The sequence below is a fragment of the Bufo bufo genome, chromosome 8, assembly GCF_905171765.1.
Source record: "Bufo bufo chromosome 8, aBufBuf1.1, whole genome shotgun sequence".
In the NCBI taxonomy this organism is placed as follows: Eukaryota; Metazoa; Chordata; class Amphibia; order Anura; family Bufonidae; genus Bufo; species Bufo bufo.
The window spans coordinates 38,987,551-39,008,902 of NC_053396.1; the positions used below are offsets into that span (position 1 = coordinate 38,987,551).

A 21,352-nucleotide genomic window follows, 5' to 3' on the forward strand; every position below is an offset into this window, starting at 1 on the left:
TTTATTTTCATGACTATGAAAATTGTAGATTCACACTGAAGGCATCAAAACTATGAATTAACACATGTGGAATTATATACATAACAAACAAGTGTGAAACAACTGAAAATATGTCATATTCTAGGTTCTTCAAAGTAGCCACCTTTTGCTTTGATTACTGCTTTGCACACTCTTGGCATTCTCTTGTGGGATTTCTTGCCTTATAAATGGGGTTGGGACCATCAGTTGCGTTGAGGAGAAGTCAGGTGGATACACAGCTGATAGTTCTACTGAATAGACTGTTAGAATTTGTATTATGGCAAGAAAAAAGCAGCTAAGTAAAGAAAAACGAGTGGCCATCATTACTTTAAGAAATGAAGGTCAGTCAGTCAGCCGAAAAAGTGGGAAAACTTTGAAAGTAAGGGCTATTTGACCATGAAGGAGAGTGATGGGGTGCTGCGCCAGATGACCTGGCCTCCACAGTCACCGGACCTGAACCCAATCGAGATGGTTTGGGGTGAGCTGGACCGCAGAGTGAAGGCAAAAGGGCCAACAAGTGCTAAGCATCTCTGGGAACTTCTTCAAGACTGTTGGAAGACCATTTCAGGGGACTACCTCGTGAAGCTCATCAAGAGAATGCCAAGAGTGTGCAAAGCAGTAATCAAAGCAAAAGGTGGCTACTTTGAAGAACCTAGAATATGACATATTTTCAGTTGTTTCACACTTGTTTGTTATGTATATAATTCCACATGTGTTAATTCATAGTTTTGATGCCTTCATAGTCATGAAAATAAAGAAAACTCTTTGAATGAGAAGGTGTGTCCAAACTTTTGGTCTGTACTGTATATCTATATATATACACTCACCTAAAGAATTATTAGGAACACCTGTTCTATTTCTCATTAATGCAATTATCTAGTCAACCAATCACATGGCAGTTGCTTCAATGTATTTAGGGGTGTTGTCCTGGTCAAGACAATCTCCTGAACTCCAAACTGAATGTCAGAATGGGAAAGAAAGGTGATTTAAGCAATTTTGAGCGTGGCATGGTTGTTGGTGCCAGACGGGCCGGTCTGAGTATTTCACAATCTGCTCAGTTACTGAGATTTTTACGCACAACCATTTCTAGGGTTCTGGTGTGAAAAGGGAAAAACATCCAGTATGCGGCAGTCTTGTGGGCAAAACTGCCTTGTGGATTCTAGAGGTCAGAGGAGAATGGGCCGACTGATTCAAGCTGATAGAAGAGCAACGTTGACTGAAATAACCACTCGTTACAACCGAGGTATGCAGCAAAGCATTTGTGAAGCCACAACACGCACAACCTTGAGGCGGATGGGCTACAACAGCAGAAGACCCCACTGGGTACCACTCATCTCCACTACAAATAGGAAAAAGAGGCTACAATTTGCACAAGCTCACCAAAATTGGACTGTTGAAGACTGGAAAAATGTTGCCTGGTCTGATGAGTCTCGATTTCTGTTGAGACATTCAAATGGTAGAGTCCAAATTTGGCGTAAACAGAATGAGAACATGTATCCATCCTCTGATGGCTACTTCCAGCAGGATAATGCACCATGTCACAAAGCTCGAATCATTTCAAATTGGTTTCTTGAACATGACAATGAGTTCACTGTACTAAAATGGCCCCCACAGTCACCAGATCTCAACCCAATAGAGCATCTTTGGGATGTGGTGGAACGGGAGCTTCGTGCCCTGGATGTGCATCCCTCAAATCTCCATCAACTGCAAGATGCTATCCTATCAATATGGGCCAACATTTCTAAAGAATGCTATCAGCACCTTGTTGAATCAATGCCACGTAGAATGAAGGCAGTTCTGAAGGCAAAAGGGGTCCAACACCGTATTAGTATGGTGTTCCTAATAATTCTTTAGGTGAGTGTATATGCATACATGTATATCAAATGAACTTTACTGGGGCTCTGAATAGGGTTGCATCCCCCTCCCCCTACAGGGATCTTGCTGTCTGTGAATTAGATCGCACGCTATCTCTCTACACACTGATGCCCTGCCCTCCCATTCACTGAAAGCCCGGAGACAAAAGGAACTCCCTGTTTGGGGGAAGTGGGGTATTGTCTGCAGATAGCTGAAAGTGCAGGTTATTTTCTTGCTGGAGACCCTTTCACTGCTGGTGCCTTTCACTTGCGCTTCTGGTTGTTTTAATTATTCATAAATGAATCCTGAAAATAGGGCAAATTTGGACTGGCGATCAGTTTACAGTACTATAGAGCATCTGCAGTACAGTACAGGTGCCGACATTTCCTTTAAATTATTTATTTTCCCAATGAATTACGGTAGATGTACAGTATTTTTATGAATAAAAATTAATAATTAGATTTTTAATTATGAACTAGAATGTAATTGGCTGAATATTCTGTATTGAGCGCTCCAGCTATAAAAAGACCTGGCAATGAAGAAAATGGCAGATTTCTGTTATTAGGGTACAGAGATGCTGCCATGTTTTTATCATTAATTAAATACAATGACATTAGGTGTTGAGCAGCGCCCAACTGGCCTCCTGTCGATTAACCTTTTAATCCCCTTTCTACTAGCATTCAATTATTTGCTCAGGGGATGAAGTGGTGAGATCAGTTATTTACAGTTCTGCATGGCACTTTCTATGGTTCAGTTCAGTGCCTCTGTTTTTTTAATTATTCATAATTAAAAATCAAATTATTCATTTTTATTCATAAAAATACGAGGATTGTGTTTGCAGTGATCTACCAGCGCTGCACCGACTTTCCCCGTCTGTAGTGTGTGTCTGCCAGCCTTAGGATGTGCTGTCATTAGTCCTCCTTATGATGTGCAGTGTGTGAGGCTGGTGGTCACAGGTCATGGCTCTGCCAGCTCTCCAGGACACAAGATTCCTGCTGGAGACCCTTTCACTGCTGGTGCCCTGGAGCGCACGGCATCAGTGTGTACAGAGATGCTGTGCGCTCCCATTGCTCTGATGTTTGCAGCGCATCCAAATGTCCATGAGATGTGACAGCTGTACTCCCCTTTGTATGGTTCCATTCAGCGCTTCTGGTTGTTTTAATTATTCATAAATGAATCCTGAAAATGGGGCAAATTTGGACTGGCGATCAGTTTACAGTACTTTATGCGGGACTTCTGTAATGGAATATGCCTTGCCACCTACAGTACTCCTATCTCCACAGCGAAACTTTGATATTTACTGTATAGCGCACGGGAACTAACTAACTGACTGTAGTTCCATGCGCCATCTGGTGTTCACAAACCAACATTGCACCCTGAATTTTCTCAATGGCTATTTACGCGATTCGGGTTTGCTAATTGAATTGGAAATCGCTTTGCGCTGCCGCGATTCTGAAGGGAGCGCTAGCGATGCTATATCTGTATAATTAGGCAAGCTAATACTATGTTGCTATATATACACACACTCCCACAAAAGCTCCTCCCCCAACAGCAATTTAACACCTTACTCGCCTATGCTCATTTGCAATCAGACAATAGTGATAACCTGTCTAACAAATTCCTTACCTGTTTTGAAACAGTGTCTGAGTATCCACCAGAAAATCCACTGAAGTTCTGCTACAATGGATGTCGCTGATAAAACAGATTATTTTAACTACCTATGTTCTGACTTTTGCTTCTTATCCGTTCCAAATGCAATTGGTACCATGGGTCTGAAGTCTCCAGTTTGGCAAATCATTCAGTGTATATAAAAGAATAGATAGTGTCCAATATTTCTTGGTCAGTAAAAAAAGCTATCATAAAAGGCTTCCATTTTCTAAAAAAAAGGGGTTGTCATTTTTGATTTACACCCTTCGGCATCAATGCGTTCCAATATCAAACAATTAGTAGAATGTTGGATGACTTCTTTCAGTTGTCGTGTATCAGGTTTCAGCCAGTATCTTAGAAGACACCGTTTTGCAGCCAATATCATCACATGGTTTGCAGCCGCAATTTTGGGTCGGGCTGCATCTCTCCCCACATGAAATATGAGAAATTCTGGATCCATTGGGATCTGCGAGTGACATTTGGAGTTTACCATGGATACAAAGGACTGCCAGAAGGATTGTGTCTTCGTACATGACCAAAGACCATGGGTCTGAGTGTTTTCTAGGCAAGCTTTGTGAGCTGTGCTCTCTTTAACAACGTTCAAAGGTTTCAATGTGTGTGAGTGCTGAGACCCCCACCGATCTCTAGAATGAGGAGAGAGAAGTACTCATATATTGCACTCTTTCCTCACTGCAGTATACGGACTCAATAGAAAGTCCATAAGCCTGTCTCTACCGTCTCCTGCAGCAAGGAGAGAGAGCGCAGTATGTTCTAGTGACCAGTGGGGTTCTCAGCACTCAGACCTTCACTAATCAACTGCTATGACATATCAAACATTTCGTGAAAGATCAGTGACGCTTTAACTGCTTGATCTGTACTGTATTCCTATAACTAACCTGTTCTCTTTAAGGGGTTGTCCTGGCATTTAGAGTGATACCCTATGCTCAGGATAGGTCATCAATATCTAATCGGCGGGGGTCCAACACATGGCCCTCCCACCCAGGGCCGACTCCAGGTTCATGTGGGTCCTTGGGCAATAAAGTCTCAGTGGGCCCCCTTGTGGCATTTTGCACGTCGCTTACAGCAATGAAACTGTTAAGACTTTACTGCAGTGAGGGACACTGTTAGGACACCCTTCACACCTGGACACGACTTGACCCTGTATCCCTCAGTGAACATTACAGCCACCATTGAAAGAGTACTATTGTCTGCCATAGGTTCTGTAGGAAGAGACTTGATCCAGATACGGAGGGAAGAGGGCCATAATTCCCATCCTTGCCTAAATCCATACATCGTTATGTAGGAAGAATTTTGCTTTTGTTGGATGTACTACAGCTCTTATTCTGCACTACAGTAAGGAGAGACATGTATTCTGTTAAATCTGGCCTGGTTACTGACTCCTGCTCCATACGCTGGCCACTGCACTCTACACGCCGTGCCTTGCACTCACACAAACATTTAACATCACGGGCATCCCAACTACCATCAGGCAGGAACCCCAAAACCAGGGGCCCCAAGAAAAGAAAGTTTTCCCCCTCCATTCACTGTATGGCACTAGGAAATAACAGTGTGAGTAGAGCCACTGTGATTGACTGTAACAACCAGAGCCATTTTTACTCCCATCCTCTGCTCCCGCTCCTCCGGGACCGTTTGCATATGATAACAATGTGTAGGGGTCAGGCCAGTGATCAGCTGCATCGCTCATGTAGCTGAGAATGGGAATTTAGGCCCAGTTCACATTTCAGTGATTTAGTCAGTGTTAGATCAGTGATTGTGAGCTACAGCCAGGTCCATAAATATTGGGACATCAACACAATTCTAACATTTTTGGCTCTATACATTACCACAATGGATTTGAAATGAAACAAACAAGATGTGCTTTAACTGCAGACTGTCAGCTTTATTTGAGGGTATTTACATCCAAATCAGGTGAACGGTGTAGGAATTACAACAGTTTGCATATGTGCCTCCCACTTGTTAAGGGACCAAAAGTAATGGGACAGAATATTAATCATAAATCAAACTTTCACTTTTTAATACTTGGTTGCAAATCCTTTGCAGTCAATTACAGCCTGAAGTCTGGAACGCATAGACATCACCAGACGCTGGGTTTCATCCCTGGTGATGCTCTGCCAGGCTTCTACTGCGACTGTCTTCAGTTCCTGCTTGTTCTTGGGGCATTTTCCCTTCAGTTTTGTCTTCAGCAAGTGAAATGCATGCTAAATCGGATCCAGGTCAGGTGATTGACTTGGCCATTGCATAGCATTTCACTTCTTCCCCTTAAAAAACTCTTTGGTTGCTTTTGCAGTATGCTTTGGGTCATTGTCCATCTGCACTGTGAAGCGCCGTCCAATGAGTTCTGAAGCATTTGGCTCAATATGAGCAGATAATATTGCCTGAAACACTTCAGAATTCATCCTGCTGCTTTTGTCAGCAGTCACATCATCAATAAATACAAAAGAACCAGTTCCATTGGCAGCCATACATGATAACGCCATGACACTACCACCACCATGGTTCACTAATGAGGTGGTATGCTTAGGATCATGAGCAGTTCCTTTCCTTCTCCATACTCTTCTCTTCCTATCACTTTGGTACAAGTTGATCTTGGTCTCATCTGTCCATAGGATGTTGTTTCTGAACTGTGAAGGCTTTTTTAGATGTCGTTTGGCAAACTCCAATCTGGCCTTCCTGTTTTTGAGGCTCATCAATGGTTAACATCTTGTGGTGAACCCTCTGTATTCACTCTGGTGAAGTCTTCCCTTGATTGTTGACTTTGATACACATACACCTACCTCCTGGAGAGTGTTCTTGATCTGGCCAACTGTTGTGAAGGGTGTTTTCTTCACCAGGGAAAGAATTCTTCGGTCATCCAACACACTTGTTTTCCGTGGTCTTCTGGGTCTTTTGGTGTTGCTGAGCTCACCGGTGCGTTCCTTCTTTTTAAGAATCTTCCAAACAGTTGTTTTGGCCACTCCTAATGTTTTTGCTATCTCTCTGATGGGTTTGTTGTGTTTTTTCAGCCTAATGATGGCTTGCTTCACTGATAGTGACAGCTGTTTGGATCTCATCTTGAGAGTTGACAGCAACAGATTCCAAATGCAAATAGCACACTTGAAATGAACTCTGGACCTTTTATCTGCTCATTGTAATTGGGATAATGAGGGAATAACACACACCTGGCCATGGAACAGCTGAGAAGCCAATTGTCCCATTACTTTTGGTCCCTTAACAAGTGGGAGGCACATATGCAAACTGTTGTAATTCCTACACCGTTCACCTGATTTGGATGTAAATACCTTCAAATTAAAGCTGACCATCTGCAGTTAAAGCACATCTTGTTAGTTTTAATTTCAAATCCATTGTGGTGGTGTATAGAGCCAAAAATGTTAAATTTGTGTCGATGTCCCAATATTTTTGGACCTGACTGTATATCCAGAAGTGAAGCCTACAGAGATGTGTAATGAAAAGATTTGCACCTATACCTGTTCCTTGTAGCCTGTAACTCACAATCACTCATGAAAATCACTGACCAAATCACTGAAGTGTGAACTAGGCTTTAGAGTGGTATTTTTGTTGTTGTTGGTCAGCCTATTTAATAACATAGTAGATTGCACCCTATTACTGGTGAAGTTATAAACATTTGCTTTTCATTCTCTTGTAATTTTTTTACTGCACAGCATTAGCATTTTATTTTAGTTGCTTCTTTAACTTTTCTATATGCTGCGAGCCTTGAAGTAAGTTTAGAAATATCGTTTTGTTCTCATTATTTTTGAGTGGGTTTGCTTTATAGAATTTAGATTGGGAGCCCCGATAGGGACAGGGTCCATGTGAGTGATGATCTCTGGTACAACATTGCAGAATTATCTATGTCATTGTACTAAGGGCTCATGCATACAAGTGCGCCCTGTGCTTATGCTGCAGACCGCTAATAGCGGTCCGCAATGCACGGGCATCAGCCATGTGGCCGACGTTTGCGGATATGGACCAATGGGACAGCGATCTGCAAGATTCAGTCCGTACCACAAAAAAATAGAACATGGCATAGACCGAGATCCCACAGAAGCGCTTTGTAGTTCATGTGATTAAAGAGCTGTTTTTCTTTTGTTGATCTGAGGCTCCTTTCCTGAGTTATGATACTTTTTCCTAATATGCAAATTAGAAATTTGACACAATGAGGGCACTGCCGGTACTCTAATTGCACCCAAACTCTGCATCTTTCTGTGGCGTGCCCCTCTCCCACTGCCTGGCCCTGTCAGTCAAAGCAGCGAAGAAGGGGCTGACCACAGAAAGGACCAGAGCTTGGGCGCAACAAAAGCAACGGTGACCATCTTGTTGCACCAAACGCTTAATTTGCATATTAACTCAGAAATGGAACCCTGGATCAACAAAAGTTAAACAGCGCTTTAATCAGGTGGAAAACAGCTAGGTGTCTATGCAAACAGTTGGATATGGAAGTTGCTGGTGACAGACATCCTTTAAAGTATATTTTACTTTAAAGGGGTTCTCCTGTTTCATAATAAATAAAAAAAATTATCTGCCCCAAGAACGCTAAACACTGCCCTATATACCTGTTTATCATGTCAGAACTTTCCTTCCCCTGTTCTCAGACTGCACGATTTTACCCCATATACCTGTTTTTCATATCAGCACTTTCTTTCCTCTTTTCTCAGCATCACTGCACCCTGGCAGGATGTTTACAGGAAGCACTTCCTGTTTGCCTCCGCTTCCTGTTGGGAAGCATGTTTTGTTCTGTAATGTTTCTCGGGCCTTGCTGCATCTGTCACAATGTTCCTTATGCAGTGGTCATGCCCCCTGCACCTCTTCTGTCCATGCTAGCTAGGCGGAGCTAGCCCCATTAAACATTACAGAGCAAAGTATGCCAAGTTTAGTTAGAAAAGCTTATGAAAACAGGAAGTTCTGCATGTACACATCCTGCCAGGATGCAGTGATGCTGAGAAAAGAGGGAAAAATGTGCTGACATGAAAAACAGGTGTATGGGGCACAATCATGCAGTCTTTAGGGTACTCTGGCCAGATAAAATACATTCTTTATGAAGGACATCACAACAATTTTGATAAATAGCAGAAACAAATTTTATTAGATATTTCTAAAATAATTTTTGCCCATATGCAGAAAAATCTATTTTTCATTAATTGAGTTTAACTGTATATAAAGATGCCCAAGCACCATGCTTATGTCATATTTTCAAAAATCCCAGGGTCCCACAAATGTCAGTATTTCAAAATGTATCTACAATTATCGTAAACTACTTAAATTCATAATCTTCAGCCATAGACATTCTCATCCCTTATCACATTCTCCAGTTTCTCGCACTGATATGCAGAACTCATATTTTATAATGTACCAGATCTTTGTGTTACTCGCAGCAGTTGCAGAGGATTACCATGGCTTTATAGATTACATAACATATTTTTTTTAAATGGTCCAAGATATGTTTGGTGGCTCAATTTCTGGGTGTAACAATGCAAGCATCACTCATTATAACCAATACATATAGAGCACTGAAATAATGTATCTCCAGTCAACGATTGGGAAGTATTCAGCAACTGCCTCACTATGGCATTGATACAAAAATGCTAAAGTGTACAAATTTAACCTTACAGGCAATAGGTAGAATATCAGATTATGCCATTGCTTATACCAAGCCTAGTGAAAGGAAAATGCGACTCGTATGACTCCATGCAAGGGCACTGCTTGGCATTGATGATGATGGCTCTACAGATCCCTCAACTGCAAGACATACGTAAAAGAGCAGCGGGGGACCAAGTTCACATTTTTTCTTTGTCGGAATGCTCGAATTCTGACACCTCGCTTGACTCGCCAACAATCTTCCCATCCACAAGAGTCTGTGTGACTATTTTCACAATTTTTTTGGTTCTGATATCTGGTTCTGTAAAAAGATATGCAAATTTAGATATGGTACCAGACTGGGGCCAGTATCTTTTAAAAGGGTTTTCCGAGATTATATTACTGATGACTTATCCTCTGGATAGGTCATCAGTATCTGATTGGGCGGGGTGCGACACCCAGGACCCCCGCCAATCAGCTGTTTGGGAAGGTGCCAGCACTCCTGCTGCCGCTGGCTTTTTTTAGATTACCAAGCACAGCGCCGTACATTGTATAGCAGGTGTGCTTGGTATTGTGCTTAGCTCCATTCACTGCTCCTAGGCCAAGTGACACATGAACATTTTGTCAATCGGCTTAGGAAAGCAGAGAGAAGGCCGTGGTGGTGGCGGTCACAGGAGCGATACTGCCTTCTTGAACAGCTGATCGACAGGGGTCCCGGGTGTCGGATCCCAACCAGTCAGATACCGATGACCTATCCTGAGGATAGGTTAACAGTTAGAAACTCTCGGAATACCCCTTTAATCTACTGTTTTATATACAGAAAATTGGGCAGAAATAAAATAAAATTACAATTTTCTTATTTTCTTTTTTAATTTCAATGTAATACATTTAAAGAAAAAAAATATGAAAAAAAAAGAAAAATTGTAATTAGAGATGAGAGGAGAAGTTTGAAAAATTGGATTTGGCAGCTTCGATGAATTTTGAGGAGGGAGGAAATTCGACTTCGTGGCAAATCTAAATTTTTCTGAAATTTAGATCGAAGTCCACTTCAATTCGCTCAACACTAATTGTAATATCCAAGAACAAAAGTCCCTATTTTTATTCAGTTGTCTGGGCTGACAAAGTGCCAATCCAATCTTTTGTTGGCAGAGCGCTATACAGCAAGATTTAACCTCTGTGCAAGAATGGGATGAGGGGAGGTTTGTAAAACACACCCACTTGGCTTGACCTGTAAATGGAAGCTTGCTTACCTTCTTCCCAGCGCTGGCTTGCTCTCCTCCTGGTCTGCTATGCCCTGCTGGGCTCCCATGCTGTAAACATACAGTTTGACATTGGCTGCAGCCAATCACTGGCCACTGCAGTGACTGGCTCTACTTACATCATGACAAATGGTCACATGATGCAAGGAGATCCGGTCTCCACTGCTGCTCATGATTGGCTGTGGTGATGTCAAACCAGATGTTTTTAACAAATGAGCCTACAGAACAGCCCAGGCCTGGAGGAGATGGAGAGGTGATGCAGGAAAGTAATCTGCCAGTTCCCATTCACGCACAGCCTCTTTAAAGTGAGTGATGTATATATACTCAAGCATTGGCAATTAGGAGTTATATATATGTGATAGAGCAGGAGGAGCTGAGCAGAGTATAATTTTTATTTTATTTATTTACATCTCTGCTCTTCCAAAGCTAAGTACACTGCTCAAAAAAATAAAGGGAACACTTAAACAACACAATGTAACTCCAAGTCAATCACACTTCTGTGAAATCAAACTGTCCACTTAGGAAGCAACACTGAGTGACAATCAATTTTACATGCTGTTGTGCAAATGGGATAGACAACAGGTGGAAATTATAGGCAATTAGCAAGACACCCCAATAAAGGAGTGGTTCTGCAGGTGGTGACCACAGACCACTTCTCAGTTCCTATGCTTCTTGGCTGATGTTTTGGTCATTTTTGAATGCTGGCGGTGCTTTCAGTCTAGTGCGAGCTGTGGCAAGAAGGTTTGCTGTGTCTGTCAGCGTAGTGTCCAGAGCATGGAGGCGCTACCAGGAGACAGGCCAGTACATCAATAGACGTGGAGGAGGCCGTAGGAGGGCAACAACCCAGCAGCAGGACCGCTACCTCTGCCTTTGTGCAAGGAGGAACAGGAGGAGCACTGCCAGAGCCCTGCAAAATGACCTCCAGCAGGCCACAAATGTGCATGTGTCTGCTCAAACGGTCAGAAACAGACTCCATGAGGGTGATATGAGGGCCCGACGTCCACAGGTGGGGGTTGTGCTTACAGCCCAACACCGTGCAGGACGTTTGGCATTTGCCAGAGAACACCAAGATTGGCAAATTCGCCACTGGCGCCCTGTGCTCTTCACAGATGAAAGCAGGTTCACACTGAGCACATGTGACAGACGTGACAGAGTCTTGAGACGCCGTGGAGAACGTTCTGCTGCCTGCAACATCCTCCAGCATGACCGGTTTGGCATTGGGTCAGTAATGGTGTGGGGTGGCATTTCTTTGGAGGGCCGCACAGCCCTCCATGTGCTCGCCAGAGGTAGCCTGACTGCCATTAGGTACCGAGATGAGATCCTCAGACCCCTTGTGAGACCATATGCTGGTGCGGTTGGCACTGGGTTCCTCCTAATGCAAGACAATGCTAGACCTCATGTGGCTGGAGTGTGTCAGCAGTTCCTGCAAGACAAAGGCATTGATGCTATGGACTGGCCCGCCCGTTCCCCAGACCTGAATCCAATTGAGCACATCTGGGACATCATGTCTCGCTCTATCCACCAACGTCACGTTGCACCACAGACTGTCCAGGAGTTGGCAGATGCTTTAGTCCAGTTCTGGGAGGAGATCCCTCAGGAGACCGTCCGCCACCTCATCAGGAGCATGCACAGGCGTTGTAGGGAGGTCATACTGGCACGTGGAGGCCACACACACTACTGAGACTCATTTTAACTTGTTTTAAGGACATTACATTAAAGTTGGATCAGCCTGTAGTGTGTTTTTCCACTTTAATTTTGAGTGTGACTCCAAATCCATTTTTTTATTTTTGTGTGATTTTGTGGTCAGCACATTCAACTATGTAAAGAACAAAGTATTTCAGAAGAATATTTAATTAATTCAGATCTAGGATGTGTTATTTTTGTGTTCCCTTTATTTTTTTGAGCAGTGTAGTTACGTTGGTAGTTTTATCAGGTGATTGACAGCTATCTCTACATACACACTTAGAGGGAATGCTGTCAGTCAATGAGTAGGACAACCCACTGGACTCCTAAGTCCAGAAAAAGCTGAGATTTCAATGAATTAATGAAATGTTTTTTCTTTACCCATCAAACAATATATCAATTTGCTCTGCTCCTCCTTCTCTATAACAGGCTTTCCCTGTGACAGGTTCACTTTAGAAAGTGTACTTCTTATTTTGAGGAAGAAACGACGAAGCTGAGGCGAAACGCGCGTCGAGGTTCCTATTCTGACCTGTGCTGCTGTCTTCACCCCCCATCATGTCTTGTGGTATATATTGATTTTGATTATGATTTTCTGCTGGGCTCAGTGTACCCTTTATCATAGGGTTTTGTATTGCTACTTTTTGAGGGACTTATCTTCCCTCTTGTCTCTAGATTTAGCCTCTGCTTAACTTCTGTCTCTGTCTAGCGTATTTATTATCTCTATTATTCTTTTTGGAGATTCTACTTTAGAGCTGTGTCCCGTCTCATAGCTATATTTAGGTGATGATTAAATGTCCCATATTGAGCTATAGCAGCATTATTAGTGTTGCTTTTTAGGGACTGAATTATCTTTATATATATATTATCTGTATACTTGACATGTTTTACATCTTTTGGTGGGCGACAGCGGTATAGGCCAGTGGATTGCGGCATTTGTCTTTCTGCTGGTTCTCTTCCCTGTTATCTTTATTTTTATGTATATTATATGTTTATTACAATAAAATGAATTATATTTTTTGATTACTTTGGGCATTTTTATTGTTGTTATTTGTTGATTAACAACATTGTAGGTTCATATTGTTTCCAATTTCTCTGCCCAGATTTATAGCTTTGTATATTGAGGCCTTTTTTCTTGGTTCTATATTCTTATTTTGAGGAAATCTGACATATCATAAGGAAAAGTTGGACGTTTTTATCTATGGTGGGACTTGAGTTCATTCACTGCTTGCTCGAATGGGGAACAAGCATTTTTGAATACGACCAAGCTATATTGATGAAGCTTCTATAGACTTTAATGGGGCTATAACATTCAGGTGACTGATAGGTGTCTCAGATCACAAACCCCAACATTTTTAAACGTGTAGGTACATTGTAACACCTGGTAGACAAGAATTTAACATTTAGGGCAATGACAATCCTGATTCATTTGAATTGTGGCATGTAATACTACGTTTTCCCAGCCTCTGGCTGACTATGGTTTCCCCATCAATATCAGCTGTGTCCTGGGAGCTAGACGGGCACTTTATTTACTCAGATTAGATACCATTGTCATACATTGGTCACTTACGTCGTGGTTCAGGTATGATGATTTTCTCTCTAAAAAAGTAAAAAGAGCAACTCTTAGTAAAAAAAAACTATACTATATCAAGTAACTATTATGTAATCCAAAAGCATTTTAATGTAATGAACAGACTTTATACAGAGCTCCCTCTACAGGCTGATAGAAATTTTGTCATGTGACCTCACTTCTGAGTAACACTGAAATTGATTGGCAAAATAAATACATAAGAGATGTCACTTCGAGGGAAGGTGTCATCAGAAAATGACTTATTGTTTACATTTTTTTCAGACTAAGACGCTCCTAGGACTTGGAGGAGGAAAATAAGAATTTTTTTTTTTCATCAGACCTCAGATCAGAGTCCCAAATCAAACACCCATTCTTCATCAGACCTCAGATCAGAGTCCCAAATCAAACACCCATTCTTCATCAGACCTCAGATCAGAGTCCCAAATCAAACACCCATTCTTCATCAGACCTCAGATCAGAGTCCCAAATCAAACACCCATTCTTCATCAGACCTCAGATCAGAGTCCCAAATCAAACACCCATTCTTCATCAGACCTCAGATCAGAGTCCCAAATCAAACACCCATTCTTCATCAGACCTCAGATCAGAGTCCCAAATCAAACACCCATTCTTCATCAGACCTCAGATCAGAGTCCCAAATCAAACACCCATTCTTCATCAGACCTCAGATCAGAGTCCCAAATCAAACACCCATTCTTCATCAGACCTCAGATCAGACCCTAAAATTAGAACCTCAAGCTCCATCAGACCTCAGATCAGACCCTAAAATTAGAACCTCAAGCTCCATCAGACCTCAGATCAGACCCTAAAATTAGAACCTCAAGCTCCATCAGCCTCAGAACAGACCCCCCGTCAGCCTCAGAACAGACCCCCCGTCAGCCTCAGAACAGACCCCCCGTCAGCCTCAGAACAGACCCCCCCCCAGCCTCAGAACAGACCCCCCCCGTCAGCCTCAGAACAGACCCCCCCCCCGTCAGCCTCAGAACAGACCCCCCCCCCCGTCAGCCTCAGAACACACCCCCCCCCGTCAGCCACAGAACAGACCCCCCCCCGTCAGCCTCAGAACAGACCCCCCCCCGTCAGCCTCAGAACAGACCCCCCCCGTCAGCCTCAGAACAGACCCCCCCGTCAGCCTCAGAACAGACCCCCCCCCCGTCAGCCTCAGAACAGACCCCCCCCCGTCAGCCTCAGAACAGACCCCCCCCGTCAGCCTCAGAACAGACCCCCCCCCCGTCAGCCTCAGAACAGACCCCCCCCCGTCAGCCTCAGAACAGACCCCCCCCCGTCAGCCTCAGAACAGACCCCCCCCCCGTCAGCCTCAGAACAGCCCCCCCCCGTCAGCCTCAGAACAGACCCCCCCCCGTCAGCCTCAGAACAGACCCCCCCCGTCAGCCTCAGAACAGACCCCCCCCCGTCAGCCTCAGAACAGACCCCCCCCCGTCAGCCTCAGAACAGACCCCCCCCCGTCAGCCTCAGAACAGACCCCCCCCGTCAGCCTCAGAACAGACCCCCCCCGTCAGCCTCAGAACAGACCCCCCCGTCAGCCTCAGAACAGACCCCCCCCGTCAGCCTCAGAACAGACCCCCCCCGTCAGCCTCAGAACAGACCCCCCCCCGTCAGCCTCAGAACAGACCCCCCCCGTCAGCCTCAGAACAGACCCCCCCCCGTCAGCCCCAGAACAGACCCCCCCCCGTCAGCCTCAGAACAGACCCCCCCCCCGTCAGCCTCAGAACAGACCCCCCCCGTCAGCCTCAGAACAGACCCCCCCCGTCAGCCTCAGAACAGACCCCCCCCGTCAGCCTCAGAACAGACCCCCCCCGTCAGCCTCAGAACAGCCCCCCCCCGTCAGCCTCAGAACAGACCCCCCCCCGTCAGCCTCAGAACAGACCCCATCAGCTTCAGATTTGACCCCCATCAGCCTCAGATCAAACTCTACCAGTCATATCAGACCCCATCAGGCTCAGAACAGACCCCATCAGCCTCAGAACAGACCCCATCAGACCTCACATCAGATGTAAAATAAATATACCTTGCTTTCTCCGGACAGCGCTGCCACTGATCGCGCCCTGGTCTTCTCCTGGCCCACGATGCACTGTGACCTGACGTCGCACAGTGTCAGGTCATAGTGTGCACCTACACGCACTACTTCCTGATGCTGTACACTGTCTGGACACAGTGCATTACGGGCCAGAAGAAGACCAAGGAGGGAGAGTACTGCGCAGGCAGTGCTTCCCTCACTGCTCCCCGCGCCTCCTGCATGCTGATGGTATAAGACGCACTGACACTTTTCCCTCACTTTTGGGGGGAAAAAATGCATCTTATATTCCCAAAAATATGGTTCCTTTTTTTTTGTGAAACCTATTTTTAGTACTGCAGTAACTAGTGATGGGCGCAAATATTCGAATCGCAAATTTTAATTGCGAATATTGACACTTTGAGAATTCGCAAATATTTAGAATATAGTGATATATATTCGTAATTTTCGAATATTCTAGATTTTTTTTTCAGCTGAACCCATGATCCCTCCCTGCTTCTTGCTCGTGGGCCAATGAGAAGCCTGCAATGTCTTTGTTAGAGCTTAGCAACATCCCTAGCAACCAATAGGAAAAAGTTACCTACCCCTTTAGTATATAAGAACCTCCCCAGCAGCCATTGTATGCAGTATTTTGCAGATCTGAGAGAGACAGCAGTGTCATTGCTGTGCTCTATGCTTTCCTGTGTCATTACATTAGATAGTTAGTATATACAGTACAGACCAAAGGTTTGGACACACCTTCTCATTCAAAGAGTTTTCTTTATTTTCATGACTATGAAGGCATCAAAACTATGAATTAACACATGTGGAATTATATACATAAACATACAAGTGTGAAACAACTGAAAATATGTCATATTCTAGGTTCTTCAAAGTAGCCACCTTTGCTTTGATTACTGCTTTGCACACTCTTGGCATTCTCTTGATGAGCTTCAAGAGGTAGTCCCCTGAAATGGTTTTCACTTCACAGGTGTGCCCTGTCAGGTTTAATAAGTGGGATTTCTTGCCTTATAAATTGGGTTGGGACCATCAGTTGCGTTGAGGAGAAGTCAGGTGGATACACAGCTGATAGTCCTACTGAATAGACTGTTAGAATTTGTATTATGGCAAGAAAAAAGCAGCTAACAGTCTATTCAGTAGGACTATCAGCTGTGTATCCACCTGACTTCTCCTCAACGCAACTGATGGTCCCAACCCAATTTATAAGGCAAGAAATCCAACTTATTAAACCTGACAGGGCACACCTGTGAAGTGAAAACCATTTCAGGGGACTACCTCTTGAAGCTCATCAAGAGAATGCCAAGAGTGTGCAAAGCAGTAATCAAAGCAAAAGGTGGCTACTTTGAAGAACCTAGAATATTACATATTTTCAGTTGTTTCACACTTGTTTGTTATGTATATAATTCCACATGTGTTAATTCATAGTTTTGATGCCTTCAGTGTGAATCTACAATTTTCATATAGTCATGAAAATAAAGAAAACTCTTTGAATGAGAAGGTGTGTCCAAACTTTTGGTCTGTACTGTGTGTATATATGTATATATATTATATATATATATATATATATATATATATATTTTACAGACAGTTAGTGGGAGATAGTCAGTGTAGGTTAGATAGTGATATAGTGTAGCTGATAGGTTCTGCTGTCCATACATGCTACATGTATGTATGTATGTATGTATGTATGTATGTATGTACAGTATGTATGTATGTATGCTACATACATACTGTGACACAGAGAGAGGTTTTGTCTGGGAAGGCAGGTATTTTCATCCCAACATGTGCGCGCATGGGCTGGTTTCCAGCCAGGTGAGGTAAAATACGGGACCGGAGTTTAAGTGTCAGTCCGAATTTTGGCAGCACCTGGCTGTCCTTTAAAGGGTTTCTACCCCCAGATTTTGAGATTTTTCGCTGACTGACACTAGCGATCTGCTAGTTTCTGCACTACCTAACAATGCTCTTGTATCACCTTTGTCTGATGCCGTTAAGCTTAAAAACATACTTTTATTGATATGCAAATGAGCCTCTAGGTGCTATGGGGGCGTCTTTTCAGCACCTAGAGGCTCCGTCTACTCACTATTTCTGACGCCCCTCGCGTCCCTCCAGCCCGCCCTGCTCCTCTTGATTGACAGCCAACCTCGCTCCATCTCGAATTCCAGCACCTGCGCCGCGCGCTTCTATATTCGGCGCAGGCGCAGTGACTGTCGGACCGCTCCCTGCGCCGGCATCTTTACTGCGGTCCGACAGTCACTGCACCTGCGCCGAATACAGAAGCGCACGGCGCAGGTGCTGGAATTCGAGATGGAGCGAGGTTGGCTGTCAATCAAGAGGAGCGGGGCGGGCTGGAGGGACGCAGTGGGCGGCAGAAATAGTGAGTAGACGGAGCCTCTAGGTGCTGAAAAGACGCCCCCATAGCACCTAGAGGCTCATTTGCATATCAATAAAAGTATGTTTACTAATAAAAGCACCTAGAGGCTCATTTGCATATCAATAAAAGTATGTTTTTAGGCTTAACGGCATCAGACAAAAGGTGATACAAGAGCACTGTTAGGTAGTGCAGACACTAGCAGATCGCTAGTGTCAGTCAGCGAAAAATCTCAAAATCTGGTGGTAGAAACTCTTTAATAGGCAGCTGGACTCAGCAGCTGAGTCTCTGTTTTTGGGATTTGAGGCTTTGTGCCGTGCTGGAGGGCTGAGCCGGGAAACAGGCCTCCTAATGCCTGCTGTGGACTACTGGAGATAGAACTGCCAACAAGGTGATTTTTTGTTCTGTGGACTTTCCATTGTGTGAACTAACACTAAGACTTCAAAGTGTCGTTTTGTTTTTGCCTTATGTGTGAATAAACACTAAAGTTTTGCTTTACAAACTGGTTTTTGCCTCTCTACTGCGTCCGCTTACCCTGCCTACCAGAGCGAATCCCCACAATTGGTGGAGGATGCGGGTAGCGCAGTGAGGCTGGCGTGAAGGCCGAAATATTTAAGTTTTTCCGGGCACGGTTGTATGTCTTACATCAAACCAGCGAGGTTACAACCCGTGTCCCTCGACAAAATGGAAGCAGTCGTGAAAGCTCTCGTGGAGGCTAACCTGCAGCAGTGGGAGGCTAATAAGCAGCAAGAAACAAACCAGCTGCTGTTACAACATGTGATGACTTTACAGCTGGCTTGAGCATCCAGAGCGTCCACGATGCCCAGAAAGCGGTCCGTGCGGCGATCCCCAAGATGACCCCCTCGGATGAAGTTGAAACCTATTTGGCGGTGTTCGAAAAGGTGGCCGTGAGGGAGAAGGTGCCCTGAGGTCAATGTGCTGAGGTCGTAGCTCCGTTCCTGGCATCCGGACCCCAGCAGGTGTATTTCGACTTATCGGACGATCAAGCGGCTGATTACCCGACAGTAAAGGGTGAGATTCTGGCAAGACTGGGGGTGAATGTGTTGGTCCGGGCCCAGCGGGTGCATCAGTGGAAGTTTAACCCGGCTGCATTATGATCTATTATACTTGTTGCAAAAATGGCTGCAGCCTGATGTGCTGAGTTCCACTGCTATGCTGGACCGTCTGTTGGCTGATGTATTCTGGAGGGCTTTGCCACACCCTCTCCAGCACTGGATCAGCCAGGTGTCTCCTGGTAATGCCCTTAAGATGGTGGACCTGGTGGAACGCTATGAGGCTACCAGGAATCTACAGGGGGGTTCTTTTGGAAGGGGGCAGTCAAACCCCGGAAATCTCCTCCCCAGGCCCGACGACTTGTGCCAACAAAACCTGCCCGGGATGTACCCCCTACGGACCCGGCTCCGATTGTCTGCTGGCGGTGTCAGGAGCCTGGCCACATAAGGGCTGACTGTCCCCGTCAGGGTGAGCCCATGGACACCAACTATGGCTACCGCCACTCATTATATGCCAGGAAGATGTGTTACTCCTGTACCCCAGAGACTATAGACAACCACTTGTGCCAGGTGGAAGTAGGAAACACTCTGGTGGTGGCGTTGCTGGACTCAGGGGAGTCTGGTGTCCCTGGTAAGGGCTACACTGGTACAGCCCACTGAGTATACGGGCCGGAAAATCAGGGTAATGTGTATTCATGGAGACTTAAAAGACTACCCCACTGCTATAGTGTCTCTATTCACGGTGAGTGACTGATACCCATGAGACAGGGGTAACCCTAGCAGAGTGGCTCAGCTCAGGGAGGAAACCAAAACCCTGGGAACCCGAGACCGCAGGGCCAGCAGTAGGGGTGTCCGCCACTTCAGTGGAAGAGGGGGAGACAACCCCGCTAAGTGTGATGGTGGGAGACGTGGAGGACTTGCCGCCGGGTCCTGAATTGGCAGACCTAAATGTCTCAGGAGATAATTTTGGTACCACCCAACGTCGGGACCCAACCCTATCCCGCGCCTGGAAAAATGTGTTAATAGTAGGTGGTGAACCACAACAACCTGGGGTAGAGTCAGTGTTTCCCAGTTTTGTGGTTTCAGGATATGTTGTATCGGGTAAACCAACTACGGGGTGAGCCTATTGAACAGTTGGTGGTCCCCAAGGCTTATCGCAAGCCTGTGTTAGATCTAGCCCACCAACACGTTCTCAGTGTATTCAGGATCGTATTCTACAGCTGTTTTACTGGACAAGCATATTCAGAGAGGTCGAAGAGTTTTGTAAATCTTGCCCGACCTGCCAGATAACTAGCCCCCAGCCACATTTCCGTAGTCTCCTAGTACCTCTCCCGATTATTGAGGTACCGTTTGACCGAATAGCTATGGATCTCATAGGCCCAGTACTGAAGTCCGCCAGAGGGCATCAACACATCTTAGTCATTCTAAACTTACGCCACTCGGTACCCGGAGCCGGTGCCACTACGACATACCTCGGCCAAACTCATAGCTAAGGAATTAATGGAGTTTTTTTCCCCGAGTAGGACTACCTAAAGAGGTTCTGACCAACCAACGGACCTCTTTTATGTCCAAGGTGATGAGGGAACTGTAAGTTGCTGCACATAAAACAACAACGGACGTCCGTTTACCATCCGCAAACAGACAGTCTGGTAGAACGGTTTAACCAAACATTAAAAAATATGTTGAAAAAGGTAGTGTCTAAAGATGGGAAGGACTGGGACCTCCTTCTGCCCTCTCATGTTCACAGTGCGAGAGGTACCCCAGGCCTCTACTGGGCTCTTGGCCTTCGAACTGCTATATGGCAGACACCCTTGCGGTCTCTTGGACGTGGCCAAAGAGGCGTGGGAACAACAACCCACTCCACATAAAAGTGTCATTAAGTACGTTACCCAGATGCAAGATCGGATAAAGACAGTGTTGCCTCTTGTTAGGGAGCATATGGAGGCAGCTCAGCGAGCCCAGAGTCGGGTCTATAAATCGGCAGGCTTGGGTCTGGATCTTTAACCCGGGTGATCGGGTTTTGGTTCTGGTGCCGACCGTGGACAGTAAGTTCCTGGCTAGGTGGCAGGGGCCCTACGAGGTACTCGAGAAAATTGGAGATGCAAACTACAAGGTACACCAGTCAGGGCGGCGAAAGCCAGAGAAGGTTTACCATGTGAATTTACTCAAACCATGGAAAGATAGGGAAACCTGTACAGAAGACAGCCCGCGGCTGGGTTTTTTCTAGAAGAGGTACTAGGCCCTCTGTCTGATGCAAGAAAGGCGGCTGCCACAGTAAAAATTGCCGACATCCTC

At 45.0% G+C, this 21,352-nt stretch overlaps 1 protein-coding gene across 1 annotated transcript in view; it reads right to left on the bottom strand.

Annotated features, from left to right (window-relative positions):
* Nucleotides 1-8,600: 8,600 nt before the first annotated feature.
* LOC121009536 (keratin, type I cytoskeletal 18-like) overlaps nt 8,601-21,352 on the bottom strand; it is a 45,235-nt gene continuing 32,483 nt past the window's right edge. The window contains exons 8-9 of the mRNA XM_040442738.1: nt 13,621-13,649; nt 8,601-9,433 (exon numbers count right to left, since the gene is read on the bottom strand). Of these exons, the coding sequence (XP_040298672.1) occupies nt 9,312-9,433; nt 13,621-13,649 (151 nt within the window). The 3' untranslated portion in view covers nt 8,601-9,311. The remainder of the gene's footprint in view (nt 9,434-13,620; nt 13,650-21,352) is intronic.